The sequence below is a fragment of the Barbus barbus genome (genome assembly GCF_936440315.1).
Source record: "Barbus barbus genome assembly, chromosome: 1".
Lineage (NCBI taxonomy): Eukaryota > Metazoa > Chordata > Actinopteri > Cypriniformes > Cyprinidae > Barbus > Barbus barbus.
In genome coordinates this window covers 24,208,333-24,234,299 of record NC_136729.1, presented here as the reverse complement: position 1 = coordinate 24,234,299, position 25,967 = coordinate 24,208,333, and the positions used below count along the sequence as shown (strand labels likewise).

General features: G+C 39.8%; 2 protein-coding genes across 5 annotated transcripts; both read right to left on the bottom strand.

The window, feature by feature from the left end:
- Positions 1-759: 759 nt before the first annotated feature.
- Positions 760-21,751, bottom strand: LOC306876466 (uncharacterized protein). 4 transcript variants are annotated; one of them, XM_079427646.1, is made up of 14 exons: positions 21,462-21,751; positions 19,077-19,214; positions 18,272-18,716; positions 18,026-18,135; positions 17,135-17,200; positions 16,839-17,055; positions 15,399-15,437; positions 14,580-14,623; positions 13,934-14,015; positions 13,366-13,500; positions 9,170-9,268; positions 8,553-8,639; positions 8,205-8,295; positions 760-1,682 (listed from the first exon to the last, which is right to left on the bottom strand). In XM_079427646.1, the coding sequence occupies exons 1-13, from the start codon at positions 21,518-21,520 to the stop codon at positions 8,212-8,214; spliced, it is 1,605 nt and encodes a 534-aa protein (XP_079283772.1). In that variant the 5' UTR covers positions 21,521-21,751; the 3' UTR covers positions 760-1,682; positions 8,205-8,211. The 4 variants fall into 4 exon arrangements, with proteins under 4 accessions (XP_079283772.1, XP_079283771.1, XP_079283773.1 ...); XM_079427645.1 differs by having other exon boundaries at positions 16,839-17,070; positions 21,462-21,735; XM_079427647.1 differs by lacking the exon at positions 15,399-15,437 and having other exon boundaries at positions 763-1,682; positions 16,839-17,070; positions 21,462-21,735.
- Positions 21,752-23,123: 1,372 nt separating this feature from the next.
- Positions 23,124-24,563, bottom strand: LOC306872866 (troponin I, fast skeletal muscle-like). The gene is made up of 6 exons (XM_079421752.1): positions 24,486-24,563; positions 24,178-24,214; positions 23,947-24,075; positions 23,661-23,750; positions 23,403-23,579; positions 23,124-23,246 (listed from the first exon to the last, which is right to left on the bottom strand). The coding sequence occupies exons 1-6, from the start codon at positions 24,491-24,493 to the stop codon at positions 23,157-23,159; spliced, it is 531 nt and encodes a 176-aa protein (XP_079277878.1). The 5' UTR covers positions 24,494-24,563; the 3' UTR covers positions 23,124-23,156.
- Positions 24,564-25,967: the final 1,404 nt, after the last annotated feature.

The following is a 25,967-nucleotide window of genomic DNA, read 5'->3' as shown; positions in this document are numbered from 1 at the left end:
TACAATCATACATGGAAGTAAATAATTAAAATATATATATTGCAGTTGAATGTATTATAATACCTAATTGCTAACAGTGCAACCTATTATGATGAAGTCTTTTCTCTGTTAAATTGAGGAACTGGGAATTAGAGCCTAAATCAGGCATGTGTCAGGTCTCTGCTTATCTCACACGGGTCTAAGGAACGAGTGTACTCACACAAACCTTAGAGCAGTTTTATTACTCAGCCAGGGAATTAGATCACTGAGGTTATATAATGCAATATAGTGAAGTATTAAATGGATTCTAATGGATATATCAATTAGTGTCATCTTCATGTCTATGCTGTTAGAGAATTGTGTGAGAATTGAGGCTGGGGTGTTTATCTTTAGCTTATCCAGTCTTATTGTGGCTGCAGGATGTGCAGTCTTTCAGTGAGCAAAAATAAAATGTAGAGCAGCTCATGATCAAATTTCAGTGACACTACTGCCACACAGGCACTAGAATACATTCAGATACCAAAGTAACCTGGATACAGAGTGAGTCACAGACTGTATTTACTTGTAAGAATATCAATTTGGTGATATTCTGTAAAATGGTCAATTTAGATTTGGTCATTTGTCATATTCTGCAAGTGTCATGCATGCCTATCAATATAAATTAACAGAAGTGGAAAAGCTTACCTCTGCAAAATTACTTGTTGTCGTTGTAATATTTATAAATGCCTGTGTATGTTCTTAAAAAATATGGAACTGAAGAGGAAAGAGTATGGACAAAGTGATTAAAATGTATGTTTTATTAACTTTTTTGTGACAATTTTATTAACTTTTTTTGTGACAAAACTCACTGCACAGTCACTTGGTGATTGGTTTACATGTGTGGACTGTGTAATGCTACTTAATAGAATGTTATTCACTTGTATGGAGAAAATACTATAGAAAAATCATGAGAGGGAAGAAAAATGACAAAAATGAGAGCAGGACGGTTGAGAGCTAAAACGTTCAGGATTAAACTAAATTTAATTAAACAAAAAGAGAACTTTAACAGATTCATTCAACATTTTGACCAAAAAAAATCTAAACAAAAAACAAACATGTACATGTATCTTTCAGTAAATTAATATATAGCACTTTGTGCCACTGGGTTCAGAGATGACAGTTCAGATTAATATCCGATACCCTCTTCCAGACTACATTCTGTATTTCATACTGACTGGTGTTGTTCCTCTATCTGTACTAAACACTTACCGAATTGAAAAACTCTGACATAATACACATGTAAGTGGACAAATATTTTTTTTAGACAAAACTCAGGACAGTGGCTCTCCAGTAGCAGGATTGGACACCAATGATTTAAGGTTTGACACATAAATGAGATGTTATAAAAGTAACTAAAAACTCCACTATAATTTTTCCATCATTAAAATAGCATCTTTTTTCCAAATATCTAACTTCTCACAATAATGTCTGTCAATTGTACTTGGTTATATAAGTTGTTAAAGTTTCAAATTGATTTTCTTCATCAGTTAATTCGTTCAAAGTGTCTGTGGCTTTGGCACCACTTTGATTTTACTTAAAATGAAGGGCAGCAATTAAAACAAGTTTTCAATATTAGTGGGTTTAAATTTTGTACAGTGCAATAACTGATGGACAATGATCACATCAGCATCCTGTCTTCAGACATCTTTGTGATTAGCAGCCAGCTATATAGAGAGAGAGAGAAAAAAAAACATTTTAAAACATTTAGAACATCCATCATAAATACCATCAAGTGAGACACACACACACACACACACACACACACACACACATATATATATATATATAAAATAACTTAATTTTTTTGAAACTTCGAAAAATCTTTTTACAGTGTAAATGCATAATCCCAATTAATGGAAACCATATATAATAATGGAGTGAAATTCACAGTTTGTATGGAAAAAGACAAAGTTTAAAGCCAAAGTTAGCATTTAGTTAGAATTGAAGTTTTATTTTTAATACCAAACATCTATTTGTGGCTTGTTTTTAATGCAGGTTTTGAAATGCTGATGGCTTTAAATTATGGTAGTCAGCCTAATCTGCTTCCACAGCAGTACCCTCCTCCTCTACTGCCAAAACCAGGGCGAGACAATGCCCGTCTGCAGAAACTCCTGAAGAAAAATTGCAAGAAGAAAGTCGGCTCTTCCTCTCAGACACCCATCCCATTCAGGTCGAACTTGTCGCCAGTCAATGAGGCCAGCCCTGACCTGGAGCACAGTGACCACTCCACCCCTCCAAGGACTCCAGAAACCCCTCTTTTCAGCAGGACCCTCCACTCCCAATATTCTTCCAACAGCCCGTTCTACAGTCACTCCATCTCCCCATACTTACACCCTGCCAACAGCTCACACTACAGCTCTACGCCCACACTGTCTACCCAATTGTACTCTTACCCTGCCCGATCACTGGAGCACCAGATAGCACCTCTATACACATGCTCATCTATCCTTTTTGATGATGACTCGGAGCAGGCCACAGACGCTGACCCAGCGATAGCCTTCAGTCAAACCCTTCAATCCAGTTCCTCAAGAGCAGGGACGACTTGTGGCACATTCAGTGAACGACAGAACTATCAAGCCTCAGTACAATTACAAGCTCCCCCTTTGGCTCCAGTTCAACCTCCCGCTCCAAATTTGACATCGGCCTGTGCGCCATGTTACCAGACACAACCTTCCATCTCTCAGTTTCCAGTGAGCCAATCCAACAGGGAAGGATATAAAAACGTTGCACCTGCACCCATTACTCACACACCTCTCACACATAATCACGTCATGGAAACAGCTGGGTCACACTTCAAGACTTCCACAATGGAGAAAATAGCTGCTTTTCCACAAACAAGGATTTATACTCCAAAAAACTCCTTTTATGAGATATCAAAGCCACCTATTCAGGACTCCTGGACTTGTGATTCAACTTTTCAAGGAGAAGTACCATTTCATGCAAAAAATCCAGTGATAGATGTTAAACAAAATTCAGGGGTGCTGTCTGAAGCTCAAACACCTTCTGGTCAGATAAATACATATGCAAGCCCAGTTACAGGGGCAAAAAGACCTGTTTTGGAGGCTTCTGCAGATAATCAACCCTTGTTTGCATTTAACTCTACATTATCCACCACAATGGTCTCTAATGAAAGCCAAAAGGGGCCCATACCTCAAAATCACCGGCTCGAGTCTCCCTCATCGACTAGTGTAAAAGCTCAAAGTGCAGCTGTTGATCATGATGATGCCTTGAAAAAAATTGCTGTGGATAAAATAAGGAATTCCATTCCAAATGGTGTTGTGTTCAGCACAGGACTCAAACCGTTAATTTCTAATGCCTATTCTGAGGAATGCTTGACTCCAAAGATTTCTAAATGTGAAGTTTCCTTATCCAAGACCCTTGCTGAAGCTAGTAAGTCAAGCTCTAGAGCATGTGAGGTGCTTACATCTACAGTTCCACAGGAGTATCCAGTGACTAAAACTGAAACTTCAGAAACCTGTACAATGACACCAGCCAAGGCTGTTCCAACAGATATAAGTCAGGAGTCGTCCATGCCTATACTCTCCCGAAACTATCAAACACCAAGTACGCCTGTATACTGGTCACCAAGACCACCAGCACGCTTTGTGGGCAACCAGAGGCCATCACAAAATGATACTAATCTCCTGAAACGAAAGTCAACATACTACGGTTTGACACCTGCTGAATATGCTGCTTATGGTGGAATCAAGGTGAATTCACATGGTGATCCATCTGTATCTAAGCCTGAAGAACCAGAAGAGTTTAAAAACATGACATGTAAGAATTACATGTCCAAATCTTCAACTCAAGAAAAGTTCAGCATTATATCTGATTTCAATGCAGAGAAATCCTCAGAGGCTTTACAAACTTCAGTGGCTGCGCTGCCCTCACAAATCTTGATGACAAACCAAACGAACGTACAAGTAACTGACAAAGCTGAAATACAAACTTTCAGTAATTCCACTTTAGAAATACCAGTTCAAATTATGAAGGAGAAAGAGACAATACCTAGAGTAAAACCAATGCCTCTAGCTTTAAATCTTGAAAATACAATGTACCATGGGCTTCAAACTACACCTTTAAGAATGTCCATAAGCCCCACTGCTGTAGCAGAGGCTCCTAGGCAACTAAATTCAGGGTCTACAGACATCACCACCCCTCCTTTTACAGCAGACGGGAAAAAAATACCAACTTACCCTTTTCCCCTAGTACAATCAAATATTCCGAACTCAAATATAACCGGATTGTTAACAAAGAAGTTATTGTCGGTTCAAAATATCCCACAGCAAATGGTGCCGTCAGAGAATGCACACAGATCTATATATCCAACAGAAAGTTTTAATCCTGCAGCAGTGAAAGCAATGCAATTACAAGTTTTTACAAATCAAGAACAGAAAACAATGTCATGTTTATCCAAGTGTTCTTTAGAAACCCATCAGACTTACTCTGCTGTCACTGACTCTACTACTACTATCAATACAGGTAATGAACTTCACAATATCATGAACACCAAAAATGAAAGCTTCAATAAACTCACAACAAACTCAACCAATGTCACAGACTCTAGAATGCCATCTGCAGACACCAGAAGTTACACTAATGTTCCCCCTGATATTAAATCTACATCCCTCTCAAAGCCGGAGGAAACTAAATCTATAGCTCACTCAAGGTTAGGTGCATCTATCTTTACAGCCCCATCAAAGACAGAAATATCCAGACCTACAGCCTCATGTATGTCTAATGCAGACAGTCCTGATGTTTTGTCTAAATCAAACATATTTAATCCTCCAACTCCTGCTAAAACAAATCTATTTAATACTACAAGTCACCCCAAACCAGAGGCATCTCAACTTGCAAATACATTTAAATCAGATATATCTAATCCTGTAGTTTACTCTAAATCAGAAGCAAATAAAACAGTTTTGATAGACCCAAATTCAACACCTTCCTCATTAAAACCCATTACTAAAATCAATCAAACCCCTGAAGAAACCAAAGGTCAGCAGATACAGAAACATGACAACAATGTGCAATCTATTCCAAGCCCTTCAGACAAAACAAACAAATCATCCAAAGTCCCCTCAGAAGCACAGATATTTTCACCTGCACCTAACACTGAAGCCCCAGTCACCCACCTGGCAATGGATAAATCTTCTAAACTAGACAACAGCAAAGAAGGATTAATACCTCTAAGTACTAATATAAAAGAGCCAAACCCACCTACAGATTTGGCATCAGACTTACAGCACTCCAATAAAACAAAAACTGATTTCAAAGCTGCAGCTAAAGTTACAGTTGAATCAAAATTAAGCAATTCAACAATGCAACAAAGAAATTTAAAAGAAATGATCAAACAATCAAATAACGTACACCAAGACACCAAATCGAATATGGAAAGTGTGGAGACCAAATCCGTAAAATCTGATACTCAAAAGCCTTTACCGTCTTCAAAAATGAAGTCTCTTCGAAAAGCTCCAAGTGCAGAAAATAGTCTTGCCGCCATGCTTCTCAAAGCTGCCAAATCTCTACCACTCTCTTCATCTGAAGAAAGCTCTGCTAAATCCCAGACACAAGCCAACGCATCTAATTTAGATGTAAAGCCACAATATGCTCAGGATTCAAAAGTTGATCTCGTCACAAATGCTAAAGTCAAAGTGTTGAAGTCTGATACCTCAACACCTCAAAAGTGTTCAAAAGATTCATTAGTAACTGAAAGGCAAAATGAGGCAGTAGCCACTGAAGACGGCAAGTTTAAAGAGAACCCAGATGATCAGAAGAGACAAAATGATGAACCTAAGGGTGCTCAGAAACCCAAAGGCCTGAAGGCCAAGCTCAGTGGATGGACAAGGCTGAAAAAGCACATGGTGGTTGAACCTGAAGCCCCCAGTTTTCCAGAGTCTGAGGTGGAGAAAAATGCTCAGAAAGCAGATATAAAAATAAGTGGTAAAGACAAGTCTGGAGGGGCCAAAGAAGAGTCATTGGGTGGACAGGATTTGGTGAAAAAGAAAGATGAGCCTAGGGCAACAAAAATGTGGGATGCTGTACTATTTCATATGTTTGCCACAAAGGAGAACATTATGAAGCAGATACATAGCAACAAAACTGAGGATGAGCGGAAAAAAATAGAGAATGATGGTCAGTTAATCCCATCCTTCGTCCATCGCCTGCCCATCCTTCTCTACAGTCCACGGTTCGATGCCCGGAAGCTGAAGGAGGCAGCTGCGAAACCGCTAAACAAAATAGCTACCACCTTTGAAAGAGGCCTGCTGCATCGCAAACAGAAAGGTGAAGAGCCGAAAGACTTCAACAGAACAGCCAAAGGATTCGGTACATCTACAGGAAAAACAGCAGATGTTTGATTGCATTTCAAATGTACAGTTGATTATAACTACAAGTTTATACAATTATGTAGCATTGTAGTACTGTAAATTTACTTCATGAAATCAACAACAGTGAGATAAACAAGCTATGCACTGCGCTCTGCTGTGAGCCGTGCAGTAAGGAGCTGGTCAGCAGAAATGGAGGCCTAGTGCATTCCTGCATTGAGAGGGGGCGACTGACGGGTGCAGCTGTTCGGGATGTAGCGAGTGAGGAAGTGAGCAAGAGCTGAAAACGTAATGGTGAGAATGATCAAACAAGGAGAGTGGCTCAGAGTGAGGCATGGCATCCGGGAGATGGATGCTGGGTTTAGGTTTGCTCCACGTCAGCTGAGCCGGGTGGTGCGAGCAGACGTGTTTAGAATGGAGAGCTTCAGAATGTGACGTTCTGAGCCCTGCTCAGAATGAGTTATGACATGATGGTGTTGTTGTTCATGTACAGTGGGGGCCAAAATGATTAGAACACTAGTATTTTCACCAGTTAAAAATGCTTTTAAGTCAGTTATTTCTATCTATTTTGTATTGTGTCAGTAGGAAATATCAGTTTACCTTTCCAAACATAAATTTTGTCATTAATTGTAATAATCATGTGAGATTTTTACTTGCACAAGGAGTCTGACAACAGCCAGTGCTCCACACAGAGATCTGATCTCATCATCATCCAGTCTGTCTGGAATGACAAACTGAGACAGGCTAAATCCAGAAGAACTGTGGCAACGTCTCCAAGACGCTTCAAGAAACCTACCCAAAAACTGCTTTAAACACAAAGGATAGCGACACCAAATGTTGATTTAATTTAGTTAATAGAAGTTAATTGATAAAGAAAATCCTTGTGCAAACAAAAATTTCACTGGGTTATCACAATTAATGGCAAAATGAATGTTTGGAAATGTAAACTGATATTTCCTACTGACACACTACAGCAAAAATAGAAATAACTGACTTAAAACCATTTTCTAGCTGGTGAAAATACTAGTGTTCTAATAATTTTGGCCAGAGGGAGAAGTGGAAAAGTATAACTAGAACATGTACGGAAGACATTTACAATAAAAAAATCTAAATCTCAAGATGTTGATCGTGGAATAAGACTAAAATGTACTGTATGTGATCCCCACCTTGTGTCCTAAAAAAATAGTTTCAGATGTGTTATTTTTTACTTTCTATCTTTTTTAAGTTTAAAACCAGTGTTGGCACATTTCTAGTGAAATGTCGCGAGTGATTTCATGCTTATGTATTAATTTCTTGTTCAGTGTCATGAATACAGAGCACGATTAGACTGATAGGTGTGACGGGAGGTATGTGACATTTACAGAATACTACCCAGGACTACAGAGGAAACAAAACTCTTTATAAGCTTGTACTTCAGGGATCTCTGTTGCAAAACCCAACTGACTGCCATGTCATGCCCTTTACTCACTCCACATGCACATAGCTCAGAGTAGTTCAACTATGGCACGGTTCTAAGACCTAGTTCTGTGTAGTAGCACTGGATTGGCCGCAAAGATCCTAAATAAACCCTTCAAATAGAACCAGCACAGAAGTGCATTTGTTATGCACGATAACAGTGAGAAACCACAATAAAATATCTTCAACAATTAATCATCATACACTGCCCTACCCTGTGCACCCATAAGGTGTGTACATAGCGAAGTGTGTTTGTTTTTGTAGATAAGCAGCAGCTAATGTACAGCACATTATCATATTTTAGTTACTTTGGTAAAGCATGAACTATTTCTTTGTAGTAATGAACATGCTGAGTTTAAATTTTGTTATCTTGAATAAAATATTTTAATAAAGTACATTTCTTACTTGTTCTTCAGTTTGTGTAATTATTCATGAAGACCTTCTCATATTTCCCATGCCCATTCTCAACAAATTTGTACCTTTTTCCAGCCAGTCCCTGAAAAGGTAAATGTCACAATTAAAGCCTTGAAAAACCAAGTGAAGAGGATTTAAGTATTTATCTATAGTAGCATCTTACAGGAGCAAGAGAATGAGCCTTTGCTCTGAACAGCCAAACTCAAGTGATGATTATAAGAACTGATGTTGTTCATTGTTTTTTGTTTTGTTTTAACACAATTATATCCCAACATAAGTTTAGAGACATGTTTCTGTAAGGTTGATCAGGGTTTAGTACTACGAGGAGTCATGATGTACCTTTGGTTTATCCGGTGATGAGGCGTCTCCCAGATTTTCCCAAATGCATTTTATGTTACGCACCTCACCAGCCTTAACATCCTGACACTAACACACACAAAGAAAGATAATTAAAAATAAAATAAAACAAGATTAATTTTTCATCCATAAAACTGCATCCGGTTTACCAGGTTAATTTTTATCTTGGTTCAGGTGGTAGCCATTAGATGGCGTAATTAAACCACAAGCTTGTTTCAGGGATCTCTCCCATCACATGACTTGCCACCTTACAACTTCTTTAATATTTTCTATCGATTATATCCAGAAAACACATATAAGTCCAAAAAGGGCAAAGCAGAAAACTCTTTCACAATAGTTGATCTCAAAGAGTGAAAGAATGTAAAGAGTGAGAAACCACTTAAACTCATCCACTCAACTTTTAAAGAATCTATAGAGAAAAAAGAGGTAGGAATTGTTTACCTTCCTGAAAAGGATGAGAAGAACATCAGACATAAGAAAAGTGTAAAGAAGAGAACTAAAGATAGAGGATACAACAGATTCAGAAGGAAATTTACTATTGGCTGGATTCAGAAACTATGTGATTAACATTCAGAGACTCCTATATCATATAAACTTACAGCTGCTTTGGAGGAGGGGCTCTTGATGCTGACATCACTGTTTCCTTTCACCCATTGGTTAATTAGATCTGCCACACCAACCTTCATTCCCTCTGTATCCTGAATCAGAATAATTACCCATCCTTTATTTATCCAATTACTCACTTTTTAGAGTTACACCAGAATAATGAAGAATGTGCACCATATCTGTACGCTCATCTCACAAGGGAACAGAAATTTGGTTACAGTAACTAAACAATGACTGATAATTCAATGTCAATGTGAGATAGTTCACCCAAAAATGATAATTCTGTCATTATTTATTTACCCACGTCGTTCTAAATTTGTATGACTTTCTTCTGTGTAACACACAAAAAAAAGTAACTGGGGTCCAGAATAACACTGAACTGAAAGTGCAGCAGTAATAACATAATGTTGTAGGTAAACCCAGTAGTTTTAGGATTACACTGAATCCCTCAACAAAAACCCCATAGGATTTTTCCATTGCCTTTCAGATTATTGCAGAGAAGAAGATTGTTATTATTCTTACATGTTTTGTTTACCATTATAATCTTCACACACTAGGACACTTTGATCAATTTGAAAGCCTAAATAAATTTACAGGGAAGTAAAAAGCTAAATGTAGGTTTTTAAAACAAACTACTCCAGAGTTGCATGACTTTATGTTACCATCACCAAGCGACCAACACGTCTTCACTATACTTTCCCTGAAAGTTTGAGTTATAATAGTTTGCAAGAACGTAATTATAAACAAACTGAGGCTGAGAAGGCAGACTAGTGATTACATGAGTTTTCAACTGTCTACATCTGTCCCCAACAACCTCTGAAGTACAATTTAGTTACTTGTTAGTAACTCTCTTTTTCAAGACAAGTAAAAGCTTCTTGTAGAATAAAATGAGAAAATATCTTCAAACTTTTAATAAAAAAACATACTGACTGTCAGAGAGTCACCACAGTCATCGCAGTCTCCACCAGTGACACTCACCAGATCCCAATCCCCTGATTTCTGATCACCACCACCTGTCAGCACTAATCAGCAGCACTATATCCCTGCACTCCTACCGTTCACTGACTGTCTGGTCTCAAACATTCCATGTTGACTAACCTGACCCACTTACCTTTTGTCTACTTACCAGTTGCTCCAGTGTTCCTATCCCTGTTCTCCACCGCACCAGTTCTCCACCGTCTCCACGCTCCGCTGTTACCTCCAGATCCCCTGGAAAAGGAAAAAGGACATTCACACTCAGATAAGCCCCTAGAGACATTCCCATTCCCGCCTGCTTACCTGGACATTCTGCTCGTCTCATTCCCCTCTGCTACTACTCAATAAACCTGTTGATTGTATTGCACTGACCTCTGAGTGCTGTGTCGATCTGCTGACAGAAGACCAGACCAGAACTGACGACTGGAGATGGAGGTCCCGAACCCCACTGCTGCAGATCCCCTCGAAGAGCTGGTCAGCGCTCTTCGAACAGCTCTCTCTCCAGTCACACACCCTCAGTCTGCCTCTGCCAGTCCCATGGCCATCCCTGCTAACTATTCGGGTGAGGCGGTTGAATGTAGCGTTTTTTTACTCCAAGTTTCACTCTACATAGAGACGCAATACCATAAATGTTCCAGCGAATGGGCTAAAGTTGCCTTCCTGATCTCCCTGCTAACATGGCGGGCATTGCTCTGGGCACGAGCCATCTGGAACTAACAGACCACTATAATTAACTCTTTCGACGCTTTCTCTTCCCACTTCAAGGAGGTCTTCGGCCTATCCACCGACTCGCTCTCCATTGCTGACCAACTCATCTGCCTCCGTCGTGTGGATGGAACGAGGTAGCGCTACTCGCTGCTTACCGTCAGGGCTTGGATCCACAGATCAGATCCAGATGGCGATCTATGATGACACTCTCGGTCTGGAGAGCTTTATGCAGAAGGCCGTTAAGATCTCCCAACATCTCACAGCTTGTCAGCCAGACATAATCGCTCATTCTCCGTCCTCACCAGCTGCCTGTCCTCCGGTACCAGAACCTATGCAAATGGATACTAATCGCCTCTCACGCACTGAGCATGCTCGACGTCTCGCCACGGCGCTGTGCCTCTACTGCAGAGTTGCGGGGCACTTCATTCGGGTGTGCCCCTCTCGTCCCCCACGCCCAGCGGTGAGTACTCTCCAATTGGAGCCTGCTATCTCTACCCTACCACTGCTAATGGTACAACTGCTCACCTCACGTAATTTCATTTCAGTACCCGCCCTCGTGAACTCGGGATCCTCAGGCAATATCATCTCACAAGCCCTCCTAAAACTGTTTGATTTACCCTACCAGAGACAGGCCGAGCTGAAGATCGAGACCATACAGGGAAAACCGCTCGGGCATGGGCACATCAAGTTCCAGTCTCCGCCGATCACTCTGCAAGTAGGCTGTCTTCATCAGGAGAGAATTTCCTTTCTGGTACTGCAGGGACCCACTGTCGATATCATCCTGGGACGCCCCTGGCTATCTCAACATTCCCCCGAAGTCAGATGGGATACCAGCGAGATCCTCCGATGGTGTAAAACCTGCATCCAAAACTGTCTCTCCAACGTCCCTGTACCCCTGGTTAGTAACCCGAAGCTCCAAGTTCATTCCACCCTAGTGGAGAGCCCCGAACCTCGTGAGGTTCCGACGATCCCATCTGACTACATGGCGTTCCAGGATGTGTTCAGTAAACAGGCAGCCACGAAGTTACCACCGCACCGGCCATGCGATTGTGCCATTGATCTGCTGCCTGGAGCTATACTCCCCAAGGGTTGAGTATACCCCCTGTCCATCCCGAAGCGCAAGGCGATGGAGGATTACATCAAGGAGGCTCTCCAACAACAGTTCATTTGTCCTTCCACCTCTCCGGCGGCCTCGAGCTTCTTCTTCGTGGGCATTGAAGACGAAGGCTTGTGGCCCTGCATCGACTACTGGACCCTCAATGATCACACTGTCAAGCTCCCTTATCCTCTTCCCCTGGTCCCGGCCGCCCTCGAGGAACTCCGTGGGGCCCGCATCTTCTTGAAGCTGGACCTGCGGAACGCCTATAACCTCGTTCGTATCCGGGAAGGCGACGAGTGGAAGATGGCGTTCATTACCCCCTCAGGCCACTATGAATATCATAGTCATGCCGTATGGCCTTTCCAACTCCCAGTCCGTCTTCCAGGGGTTTATGAACGAGGTGTTTCGGGAGTTCCTCTACCGGTTTGTCATCGTGTACATAGACGATATGCTGATCTACTCCCGGAACCTGGCCAAACATCGCCATCATGTGACACAGGTCCTACGCCAACTCCGGAAACACCACCTCTACCTGAAGCTCGAGAAGTGAGTTCCACCACCCCACGGCCCAGTTCCTCGGCAACATCCTCAGTGCGGATGGGATCTAGATGGACCAGGGGAAGGTCCAAGCCATCCGGGACTGGCCCCAGCCTCAGTCAGTAAAGGAACTCCAATGATTCCTCGGCTTCGAAAATTTCTACCGGAGGTTCATTCTGAACTTCAGTCTCCTCTCAGCCTTCCTCACGTCCATGCTCCGTCAGAAACCGCCACCTGTCAGCACTAATAAGCAGCACTATATCCCTGTACTCCTCCCGTTCACTGACTGTCTGGTCTCAAACATTCCATGTTGACTAACCTGACCCACTTACCTTTTGTCTACTTACCAGTTGCTCCAGTGTTCCTATCCCTGTTCTCCACCGCACCAGTTCTCCACCGTCTCCACACTCCGCTGTTACCTCTGGATCCCCTGGAAAAGGAAAAAGGACATTCACACTCAGATAAGCCCCTAGAGACATTCCCATTCCCGCCTGCTTACCTGGACATTCTGCTCGTCTCATTCCCCTCTGCTACTAATCAATACACCTGTTGATTGTATTGCACTGACCTCTGAGTGCTGTGTCGATCTGCTGACACTGACATCCAGACGATAGAAACTGCTATGAAAATGTTTGCAGGTTTTGGCCTACAGAAATACATTATCCTTTCAGCAGCCTATGATTTTGATTGTATGGCTGAAGAAAAAAACATCCTGCAGAATATATTATTTAATGTTCTAAAGAAGAAAGAAAGTCATACAAGATTGGCATGACATGAGACTTGAGTACATTTTTAGGGTGAGCTATCCCTTTAAAATACATACTAAAAATGTTTTGATAAACAGTGGATGTTCAATGTCACTGTATAAACCTTGGAGGACACAGCCTTTGCTGAATTCTGATTCCAGGCTTCTCCGGCCTCAAAGAGGGTCTTCCGAGCAGATACGGGTTCTGGTGTTGTTGGGACGTCCATTACTTTTTCTACACTGCCCTCTTTACAAGACTCCTGCACACATGCAACAAAACACACATTGCTATGACCAGAAATATTACGTTATCTGGGACATGTGAAACACCTGCTTGACTCTGCAATAAAAGCACAGTAACACCTGGTTCCACAATACACACATTTGCCATGGGACTCTTACATGTTTGCATTGTTCTGTTACAAAACAAAACCCGCTGAAAACAAATGTTTGAGCGTGTCAGCATGACTAAGAGAGGAAGTGCCTGGACATGCAGGGTGTCTGAAAGCACCATAGCAGTGAGATCAGAGTGATAAACACCAAAGCAGGAGAATGTAAACACTGGGTGTGGTAATAACAAGAGTGTGTGCAAATAAATTAATGCATTCCAAAAGCAGCATGTAGCCGTGCAGGTGCATTTACAGGTTTAACTATGAAACCGACATTATACAAGTGCATGTGAAGTTAATTCACCTCAACGGCATGGTTGTACTGCTCCAGTCTGCCATCTAACTTCGAGATGATCGTCGGAGGCAGGGTCTTCTTTATGCTGTTCCTGTTTTCACAAACAGATGAAACATTACCTAAAGCACCACTGTTCTTCCAAGACACAGACCATCTCAGACCAAGCATGGACATGAAGAGCACCATTACTCATAAAGTAGTGCAAGATAAACAAAGGCTCTGTGAAGCATACTGTTTACTACATACAAGAATGAACAATGTGGAAAAGAATACCCGATGATAAATTGGATTCTGAGACTGATACATGCACACAAAAAAACGAATAAACAAATCCTTCATCATTTCATATTTAGTGAATAGAAGAAGGATACAAAGGTAAAAACATGTCATATCACGTCTGCCTGCCTGAAAGGTGAACCATGTTTCAAACAGTTGTTCATTCATGAATGAATCATTCATGTGTGGTGTTTAGATCAAAGAGAAAATACTGATGAACCCATGATGTCATACCACAGCAAGGAAAAAACAACAATTTACCCTTGCTTTTTCTCACATTCAATACTATGAGGGGGATTTTCTTTTTTTTACAATCCTGCAGTAAATCACTTGTGCCCTTTCATCTTAATGTGTATGTGTGTTTCCAAAGTCTACTTACTTTTTTTTAATGGAGCGGTTTAGAGACTCAGTCCTCTCAGTAATCTATAAATCAAAAGTAAAAGAAGATTTATTAGTAAATAGATTCAGAGTATTTGTGAATCTTTACAGTACTGAGCATCAAAACACTTAAGGCCATATTTTGTGCAATGTTTCCAGGCAACAGGCAAAAAAAGTGAAATGCAGTGCAACTTCATTGGGTAACGGATGATGATTGCACAAAGTAAAGCCATAGTCTGTCAAAAGTTTGAGTCAATACTGAAGGGCAGTTCAGCCCATTGATGTTGTAAGCAGATTTATTTCATAATGATTTGTATCTGGCTGTTCATATTCTTTGTTGAAACTGTAAATCCTTGTAGCCTGTTGCCTTTTATTTCGTCGACAAAAAGTGTCAAGACCTTTAAAGATTCGTTTTTGCCCAACAGGATAGGATGCATTCACTGCCAAAAAAAGTCGTCCTGCCAAACTTTTCCTGAGTATTTTTATGTGTTTATAATTTGTTTGTTATGAACTGATCTGTTGCGTTTCAAATTAAACTACTATTTTTCTCAAACATGCATGTATGGGGCATATTGATGCTGTCAAAAATTTATTACTAATTGCTTGAGTTGTACAGTATATCAGGATTAGTTTTATTGGAACACCGCAAAAGTAAGATGGAAGGAAATTTGACCATAGACATAAACAAAACAAATGCAAAATAAAGCAATTATAGCCACAGCTTTATAAAGCAAAGGTAAGATGCATAGTAGCAGACATACATAAACACTCTAGCGTACAAGTTATGCTGTCATGCACATGCACAAAGTAAGCAACTCACCGAGCTTGTACCTTCTGATTGCCACTCCTCAACCTCAGCCTGAAACCAGCAAGCAACACACATACACACACAAAGCACCTCAGCAATGTAAAGCAGATGCTTCATGTTCTGTCATCTTTCTCCCTCAACCCACACCACCATTGCAAGGAAAAGATTAGAACCAAACATAGCACAAGGAAGATGTCCGAGTCACGCAAATAACACATGGAAGATACCAGATCCAATTTCAGAGGGAAAACACAACTGAGCACAATGCACAAACACGTTTTGTACAGTATGTCATGTTTTATGTTAGGCTGGGGACCTACCACTATCATTGGCCTTTCTGTGCCACAAGCATCACCAAATGGTAAAGCAAAAAAACAAAAACAACAACAACAAAAAAACACTACACTGAAATTAACTTTCAAATAAATTTCCTGAACATTCAACCCCAACCCAGGTGTAGCCCCGCCCCCAATCTCATGCTATTTGTCGAACTGCAACTATAATGTTTAAAGAGTGGAAGAGGACTTTTTGCAATTTTACTAAGTGAAATAAAACATTATTTATTCCCTTTATGAATAAGTTTTATTTCCTCACTACAATGTAGATTTTTTTAGTTGTATTATCATTGGAGACATTTGTTGATTTGGGGACAAATGTTGGAGACATTTGTCCCAACATGAACAAACAAGACCACCCAGACTCTGCAGGGGTGTTAAGTCCTGCTCCTGGACCACCTTCTTGCAGGGTTTAGCTCCAACCTGCCTGATTAGAAGTTTTTAGCAATCCTGAACAAAGTCAGTCTGAACAAAGTAAGTTAGTTTACTCACAGCTCTATTTGCAACACCACCGAGCTGCTATTACAGACATGCAAGACCAGCTCCTATCTACCTTAATGAGGAAATACTGAAATCTCAAAAACAGCTGGCCAAACACATTTAAATAATGTATTTTAAATCAAAAAATAAAATCTGACATGAACTGTCCCATAAATATGGTCTTCTATGGGAACCACACCCGCAGTGATGTTATGACTTTACCAATTGGTGATTGGCAGTTTATCTCATTCATAGCAATATGAGGAAACCGTCTTGGCAAATACACATATGCTTTGTCCTGAAGACCTTGTTTTGCTGGTTCAGGTGTGTTTAATAAGAGTTGGAGCTAAACCCTGCAGGACACTCTTTACCCAGACCAACACATGCAAAACACATGAATGCACACGTCATTAACTCTCTATAAAACACTAATCATTGCAGATATTGTTCTGCAGCTAAAAATTGTGAATAAGATAATGATGCCTGGTCAAAAGCAATTACAAATGATGAGATGAGATCAACTAAAGTATGTTACTGTTAATTTTAACTCTATTTAACAAGCATGTGTGGACATATCGATAATGCATCTTAAATTATAATGTGATTTTGTGTCTAATGATGATGATCTCATACTTACCATGTAGGAGGGGCTCCTGGGGCTGAGAGGACTGAAAGGCTCCTCTGGATCTCCACTGGATATACTCAACCTCTTCAACTTTTCCATCACATCCCTTCTTTTCCTCTCTCGCTCCTCATCTCTCATCCTCCTCTGCACCTCCTCATGAGTCTGATCTCCTGTCTCTCTGTGCTGCTGGTCCTCCACACTGCTCTTCACAAACACCTCCTCAGACACACTGAAGACAACAAGACTAAGAAAGGGCAACAATCCATGAACAAAATATTTTACCTCACGTGCATTTGAATTTGTTTTACCTTTCTGGACTGCTGACAGCTGCTGAATCGACTGAAGAGTCCATGTTGCTCTGTATCTTCAGTTCTCTAAAAAAGATTAAACAGGCTGAACTCAGGAAGAACATATGTTCTGGGGAAATTGCGAAACTCACCTGATTTCTCATGGTATTTCTCAACCCAGAGCCAATATCGACATAACTCTATTGCTGCCCAATCATTGACACATTGTTCTCAAACTGTTTTCCTGCAGTGTGCTAAGGATTTTACATTGTAGGGGTAACTCTTGCAATGTTGGAAGTCATGGCCCCCACATGGTATGACAGATGTTGATTCATAAACGTTCTGTCTGATTCAGTGTAGGATTCCTCATATTGATTCAATCCAACTCCTGAGTTTGTGAGTGATTTGAGCAATTCGTTCAAAGAATAAAAAAGTAATTTATTGGCAATCAGATTACTTCTCATGCTGTACATTTGTGTTTGTGTGCAGCTAAGGAGGACAGCTCCATTTAAAGACGTTTTCTTGACTTTATTTCACTGTACATGGCCTTTTAATATCATCACAGTCAATTAAAGATGTAAACTCACATCCACATCTTGGGTTGATTTCTTTTGTCATGAAGCTTCAGAAACACTGGCATATAAACTATGCATTTCTACAGAATCCCTTGAAAAGATTAAAAATGAAGGTGGAGTTGGGTGATGGTGGGATACCGGAAGAATGGTCATTGGATTGACAAGTGAGGTAAGGTTTTTCTAAAGTTAAGATCGGTTTAAGCTTATAGTCTCTCTTGCTCCCTTCCTGTAAGCTGTAACTGTATGCAGTATTTTAACTTTTCTCATTGTAACTGTGTACATTTTACACATCACACAGGTTGATCTTGTTGAAATGTGTGCCTGTCTATGCCTGTACCTGTCATTTGATCTCCTCCCCTCTTGTCCATTAGTGCTGTATTGTCTCCCATTCTGTTGGAGGAGGACTGTGGAGGTGTAGGAAATCTTCATCTCTGCCTTCTTTTCTCTCTGTGAGTACAACAATTTCAGAAGCCTATATCAGGCACTTGAAAGACTGGTTTTGATGCATGACTGGGTTAAGGGTTTAAGGGTAAGAAGTATTAATTAAGTACTATCTTGTTAAATGCCTTCTTAAATATCATACCTTCTCATCCATTTCACAGCTCTGATTTTGTTTTTTACAGAAAGATGACTCGTGACCTTTCACCCTTCTTGGATCGTCCTCCTCTACACACCACTGTCCAGTCTTTCCCTCCTCCCTCTCTGCTGCCTTAATGTCCCTCCTTTCCTGGTCTCTGGCACCCCAAACCTCATCATCACCAACCTCATCCAGGTTTTGCTGGTTTGAAAGGGGGGGTCTGGTCTTTATGAATGGGGTGCTGTCATACACATTTATAGCATCCAGTTTACTTTGTTGAGCAGAGCTGGAACAGAGCTGAAGTTTTGAGTGACGGGAGCCGTTGAGATGCGTTTCTACATCTTTATGTTCCATTTGTCCCTGTTTGCGCCTGCTTAGATGTGTCCAATCGCTGAAGCCTTCATCCTCTTCCAAAGAGGATGGATAGCTTGGAACCAGATCATTCTGACCCCTAACAAACAGCAAAACACTTTCAGAAATGCCTCTCACTGGGATGCCAATATAAGAAAAGATAATCTACTTACAACTGTTGAGTATGTTTGAATAGAATAGAATAGAATAGAATAGAATAGAATAGAATAGAATAGAATAGAATAGGTGACTGAATCGAAATAACAGGTGTGGTCTTGACACTTACACATAGAAACAGATTAACAAGCACACATAGAAAGACAGAGAAAGTTGCCTTGAGCCAGATTCTGGAGGTTGGGATTCCATGGAAACAAAACAAACACACACGCACACACACACAGTACCGGTTCTTCTATGTATTTGATGAAGAATGGAGTATATTTTAGGTTTTGAAACTAACTGGTTGTCCAGAGTCTGTGCAGTGCGAGGGCTGTCCTGTGGGGTCATAGGAGGCTCAGTAGAGGAACTAGCTCTTGCACGCCGTCGTCGTTCTCTCTCAATTTCCTCTGCATCCTCCAAACTGCGCTGAACAGTGATTCTGTGTAATAACAATTCATAATACAAATTAGTATTAATCTTCATAATTTCTATGTTCAGGAACAGAATTTTGATTGCTAAATCATGAATGCTGCTTTTGTGCAGACTTGTATACGGTATACTGCAGTGTATATAGTCTTTCACTGTGATGAAAATCTTCAGGCAGTAATTTTCAACTGATCAAACAATAATACATCACCATGATTATGATAGCGATAAGGGTCATTTGACAGAAGGTAGGGTCAGAGATGGACAGGAAGTAAGTAAAACATGGACAGGAAGTGCAGGGTTCACACTGACAGGAAATGGCTCACTGCCTTCCTTTACAGGGGCTTACATTGCGAGAACTAAACAAAACAAATGGCACAACTAATTCTGCAGAGAATCTCCATTACTGATTATTTACAATAATTGTGCAGAGGTGGATGATTACCAGACACTTTCATTCTTTACAGATCAGAAAATATTTCTGTGCTGTAATCAATGAAATCACAAGTTTTACTGGAAGTGTAAGATTGATGTAAGCTTATAGATTATATTACACATGCCTCTGGGAACGGATGTATAGTTTGCTAATATTATCTATAACCTGTCCTAAATGAGCAACAAAGGCATGCATTGTTACTGTATATACTGACACCATTTATCTAATGTGCAATCTAAGAACTTTATAACTGCTTGGCAGACCAAGCCAGAAAATAAAAGAAAAGAAACAATAACATGGTTATAACAATAACTACTATTCAAAGATTTAGGGCAGAACGATTTTTACCTTATTATTATTCAGCAAGGATACGTGAAATTAACCAAAAGTGACAGTAAAGACATTTAAGACATTAAAGACAAATAAATGATGCTGTTTTGTCTATTCTTCAAAGATGTAAAAATGTATCAAGGTTTCTGCAAAAATATTAAGCAGCACAACTGTATTCAACATTGATAATATTGTTACTTGAGAAGCAAATCGGCATATTGGAATGATTTCTGAAGGATCATGTGACACTGATGACGGGAGTAATGACTGCTGAAAATTCAGCCTTGCCATAATAACAACAATTTACATTTTAAAATATGTAAAGACAGCTATTTTTTACAGTATTTTTGATCAAATAAATGACTTCTTTCAAAAACATAAAAAGAAATCTCACTGATCCAACCTGTGATTCCAGTTTGGACCCATGACTGTACAACAAATCATCAAACAATATTCTGAATGTTCTTCTCCAAGTAAACAGTTAATCTTAATTCTATGATCAAATTATTTTACACAAACATCAGAGTAGTCAAATTTTTTTTACCACTCACGTTCTGCTTAAACATTTGAATCTGTTACAAAACTTATTATAAACAAAAATATTTATTGTTTTGAGTAAATGAACGTAGCAAGCACTAAATCAGAGTAGCCTAAATCTATAATATCGATAATAACTGCAGTGCTCCCTTTCCTTTGTTGAACAAACTTAGTGAGAATGGCTGGGTGGTGGAACGGCTCAAATTTTCCGGCACAGTTTAGAGGAGCTCCGGGTCCTTAGGGCAGAGTGGGAGGGGGCCGCTGCTCTGTATCACAGATCCAGCAGATTTAGAGCAGGGGGTGATCTGGTGATGTCACCACCCTCAGGAAAATTCCAGTAATAAAAGAAGCTATTGAAGCCTGTCACTGCCATTTCATATGATGTCATGAACTGACTCACCATGTGCCGTGTGAACAACAGCCATCTGACAGCTTTGGGACAGATTTTACTTTAATTACACACACATGCAAAGAACAGACACATTATCATTTCGTCACATCGCTCATAACTATATAGCAACAGTCATATACCCTCAAAACCTCTGGGACGGCCTGATGATTTGGGTTTCTCTATATGCGCATCCATGCATTCTTTGACCTTAGAACCACAAAACAACCCACAAGAACTTTAACCCTTCCCCCTGAACTCCCTGCAGAACTGATAAACAGCAGAAAGAACTCATGCTCTGTTTCCTCTCTTGACCCCTCTGTTCTGCCTGATAAATCCATCTGCCCTAATGGTTGTCCGGTGCTACTCAGCATTTTTAGATAACAGATCATCACTATCAGCACATTAAGAGTTTAAAAGTCATGATTTTATAAAACAGGATTTAATGAACTGCAGCACAATCTATTTAAAGGCAAAGAGACCAGTGTGACTCTGTGGACCAAAGACTCTGACCAAATGGCTACAGACAAACACATTCACACACACATGCGAACAAATCAATATCTCACCTCTGGAGTTTCTCCAATTCCTTCTTGCTGGAATTTCGTCGTAGGATTGAGCTGGACATGTTTTTGTGTTTCACTGAATCTCCTCAATGAAAACCCAGCAGCCTTGCTGTGACTGAAATTATATCTGACTGTGTGTTTCTCTCCTTTCCTGAGAGTCCTCTAAAGGGTGTGAATGCGCTCCCCTTCTTTCACTGAGCAGGATTTAGTCAATCTCTCTCTCTCTTTCTGTTCCACTCACTCCCTTCCTCTGCCTCTCTCCATGTGTTTTTCATTCAGAGCTTTGAAACTCTGGCTCCTGTCTTTTCCAGTTCTCTCTCCCAATCAGCAGAAAGCTAACCAGTCATGTGATGATCCCCTGGCATAGTAAGATGATACCACACATGCACACACACACACACACACACACACACCTCAAAACAATAGCATAGCAGGACCACTAATAGTTTGTGTGTTGTCAGGCACTCAGTTCAGAACCATTATATCCACATGCATTGTTTACCTGCCAATAATTCAATAATGAAATGCCTTTAATCTTGTCATTTTACATTATTGACACTATTTTCTATTTTGACTATTTTGACTATTTTGATATTGGAAAGTTGCTTTGACACAATCTTTATTGTTAAAAGCACTACATAAATAAAGGTGACTGACTTGACCTGCCTAAAGAATAAACAGGTAGGCTAAGGTAAGTACATAAGTAGAGATAAGCACCTAAGTCTCCATTATAATCATTATAATTGCTCTAAATTAATCATGGCCTAACTAAAATATTAAAAACATCATCATAACAAAAATAATGGTCAGCCAATATGCTTCCTAGTGTGGGTGGAGAAGAAGAAGAAGAAGAAGAAGAAGAAGAATGAAAATAATTATATCAGCCATGGCACAATAGTGAGTTAAAATAATGTGTAAATGTATAAAAAGGCGTGCATGTGAAGATGTATAATTATGCCGGCTCAGATGTATACATCATACTTTAGCAGTATCCCAGATGAATGCCTACAGTTTATGTAGCATTGATAGTTTAATAGTTACTTTAAACACTGTATACAATATATTTTTTTCTTTTAAGAATATAAAGAATGAAAGACAGGAAAAAAAGAAAATATAACAAAAAGGATGCATTTGGAACACTTAATATCTTTTTTTGTGTGTGTGGGAGATTTTATTTAAATCTTACTTTGCTTATCAAATGAACAATCCCAGTGTGTGTGACTATTCTTGCTACACTTAAAGAGCTCTACTAGTGTGATGGTTTGGCTGTTTTCCCTTGTGACCACTAGGGGTCATGGCGGCTGCTGTTGTTCTTTAGCGTCACTGAGCCATACATTTCACTGGTGAAGATGAAATAATGAGAAAGCAGAACATCAAACTTTGTTTGATTTGTAGTAAAATAAAAGCAAAGTGCTGTTTTGAGTATTTAAATGGGTTTTACTGATGAATATCTATTTATTTGGTCTAATTAGAAAGGCCCAAAGTCAGATTGTTCTTTTACAAATTAAAGCCTCAGCTGCAAAACCAACCATCACATACATCAAAACCACCTTTATACAATACATAACCTACTGTGACATCACTTCACACAATAGATAGCATTACCTTCTCTCAAAACCCAGAAGAACACGAGAATTAAGACAACCTGACTGAATAAATCATTGAATGAAAATGTACATTTATTTAAGAAAAACAGATTTAGGCCTCAGACTCAAACATCTTCTTCCTGCCATCCATACCAGCCTTATCCTCGATGTTCTTACGCCAGTCTCCCACTGCATCCTTCTCCTGTAGCGCCAGAAAAAAGTATAATGTTTCAAAACTACAAGCCATCATGTAATTTGTCTGCTGTTGCTGTTTGTAAAAGTCTTTAAAAGAGATCATCTGAGTTATGTCCACATGTTATTGCACACTTCTGTTTAAATGCTAATAATGTGCGCTCACCTCCTCCTTGACCTCTTTCTTGACCTGTTTGAGGTTGGCTCTCAGGTCCAGAGACACCTTGTGTTTGGAGCCCAGCAGAGCCTGCAGCATGGCGTCAGCAGACATGCGTACTTTCTTCAGAACAGGTTTCTTGAATTTACCTTTCAGGTCCTGAACCTTTATCTTCAGATCTTCAATCTTAGGAGATCAAGAATAAAGTTTAGGTTTTAGAAGTTACCTCAGTTGAATGTATTATCTAGTAAAATAGAACAAAAGCACCTCTTTGTTTGACTTGGCCACTTTGCTCTCCATATCATATCTTTGTTCATCAGTGGCATCAATCTGCTGGTGCAACTTCCTACACAGCTCCTTCACACAAAGATGCATGAATAGCCTATTCAATTTATTGGTCCCCAAAAATGCAGAATGTTTTGGGTGAGGGTTAGGTTTAGTGTTTGTGTTGGGGTAATGGGGGAAGAAAATACAGTTTAGTAGAAAGACCATTACGTCTTATATCCCCATAAAACATGGAAGTCAGTGTGTGTGTGTATGTGTGTGTGTGTACCTGTAGTTCTTGCATGCTTCCAGGAATTGAGAGAACAGGGCAGTTCTCATCCATGTATCTCTGTTTTTCCTGCCCAGCCTCAGCTGCCTCTTCCTCCAAAAGGCCATGAGCAATCTGAAGCAACAAGCTCTGGAGCACAAAGACAAAGAAGCAGCATAGACAGCATTCAACAAGAGAGTGAGTCACTGACAGTTCATATAGCTCAGATCACATGACAAGACATGACCTCACCTTCAGATGTTGCCTGCGGCTGGACGACATCTTTTTCCTATCAGAAAGCAAATGTTTACCATTTCAGAGAGCTCAGAACAGTGCATCATTTAGTGGCTGGGGTGATTATGGTTGGAAGAAACATATGCAACATCCATGCTAAAATACTTTTGATAATAGTAATAATAGCATTTATGCTAGTATGTCTCATAATAAATACAAAATGATAATGATGCTAAATCTATTTGCCGAGTTCAATAATGAAGGACTTAGTGACTTGATCTTTTTCACACCACTCAAACATCATGATGTTGTAACTCAATACTTACTCAGACATCTTGCCGGTCTCTTTGTGGCGACCTCTGTGAAGGTGAAGACGCCTGTGGGTGGCAGGTGGGGGTGTTACTACCTTCAATCTGATGGAAACAATTTGCATTCAGTCATCAGTCCTGCAGCAGATCTAAATTTGGCTGGGATAATGTTTAAGAGAGATGGCTGGTGTACATGTGTGTGTGAGTGTCGAGACCCACAGAAGTGATAGGTGTTTAAGGGTTTGAATTTGAGAAGCAGTTGTCTTGTGCTCTCTTTTTTTAGTGTTCCTTTGTAGGAAGCAGAAGGTCTGCAACCAATACAGAAGACGAGACAGCTGACAGACAAATTGCTGCCTCTTGAAGAATTTTCTGGACTTCAACACTCAACAGCTGAAACCCTCTACAACTGTAAAAATAGTTTCTGCTCTAAAGAACTATATTAGTTCTATACTTTTCTTGCCCAAAAAGATTTTGGATTGGACGTGGACTGAGTTGGGACATTCTGTTTTCTAAAATAAGCTGTGGTCTCCATAACTGCGTATATCATAAGGTGTATGAAGGAAACACATACATTGTGAAAAAGGATTGCCTAGGATTTATGGTAAAACCTGTTAATTGGGTAACGGTAAGTTCCCATACTCTACATCTTGCAAAACTAAAACAGATCTATTGGGACATTTCATGTAATTTTATAGTTTAAAAAAATATGAAAAAACTGTTAAATGGACAGTTTTTGGAAGTGAAATGAACAATAATTTACAGTAAATAGACATTTATAGAATTTCCTGCATGATACTTCACATTTGATGGTACTTTGTTAAAAATATGGTTTAACGTCACATCTTATATTGATAAATGACTGTTTATTCCATTACTTTAATGTTGTGTGTTACCATGATGGTATTTTTTATTTGTGTGTATGACACCGTACACCTTATGTCTTTGTTATGTTAAAAAATCAAAACAGATTTTATTAGCAGCTGGGATATAGTAATTTAACAGAAAATGGTGTTGGATTTATGGTTTAAATTCTTTCGCCCACTTTTGTAATTTACAACCATTTTAAACTGTAAAATGTACAGGTCTGTAAAGTTGTTTACATTTTACTGTATTTTAATTTAATTATTCCAGCTTTAAAAAACAAACAAACAAACAAAAACAATAGGTGCTGATGAAGTAAGTCAGGAAATATTTAACTGAATTTATCCGTAAAGAAGACATCAAACCATATCCATTGTCTCTTCAATATTAAAAACTGTATTATATTAGGCAACAGCCACTTAACCGGTTTTGTGTCTAGTAAATTCCTCCAATATACATTATAAAGCATTTTATTATCTTGCGTATTGCTCTAATTTCTTGGCTGAGTATATGGCTGCTCAGCATGATCGAGATCTTCTGAAGATCCGTGGCATGTTCTAATGTTAGAGATGGACAGAATAATAGAGACTCACCTTTCAGCGCGCAGCAGGACGTTCAAAGGGGATTAGAGGGAAAGAG

Bases quoted from the DNA above. Each gene is read 5' to 3' on its own strand.
- LOC306876466 (XM_079427645.1), bottom strand. From the start codon at position 21,520: ATGTCCAGCTCAATCCTACGACGAAATTCCAGCAAGAAGGAATTGGAG. The intron at 14,016-14,579 runs GTAAGTAGACTT...TTGTGAAAACAG, and splicing joins AACCGCTCCATTAAAAAAAA to GAACAGCATAAAGAAGACCC. The intron at 9,269-13,365 runs GTTTATACAGTG...ATTCTGATTCAG, and splicing joins CAAAGGCTGTGTCCTCCAAG to GATACAGAGGGAATGAAGGT.
- LOC306872866 (XM_079421752.1), bottom strand. The intron at 23,580-23,660 runs GTGCTTTTGTTC...TGATCTCCTAAG, and splicing joins TGGCCAAGTCAAACAAAGAG to ATTGAAGATCTGAAGATAAA. The intron at 23,247-23,402 runs GTGAGCGCACAT...CTGGCGCTACAG, and splicing joins AGAAAGAGGTCAAGGAGGAG to GAGAAGGATGCAGTGGGAGA.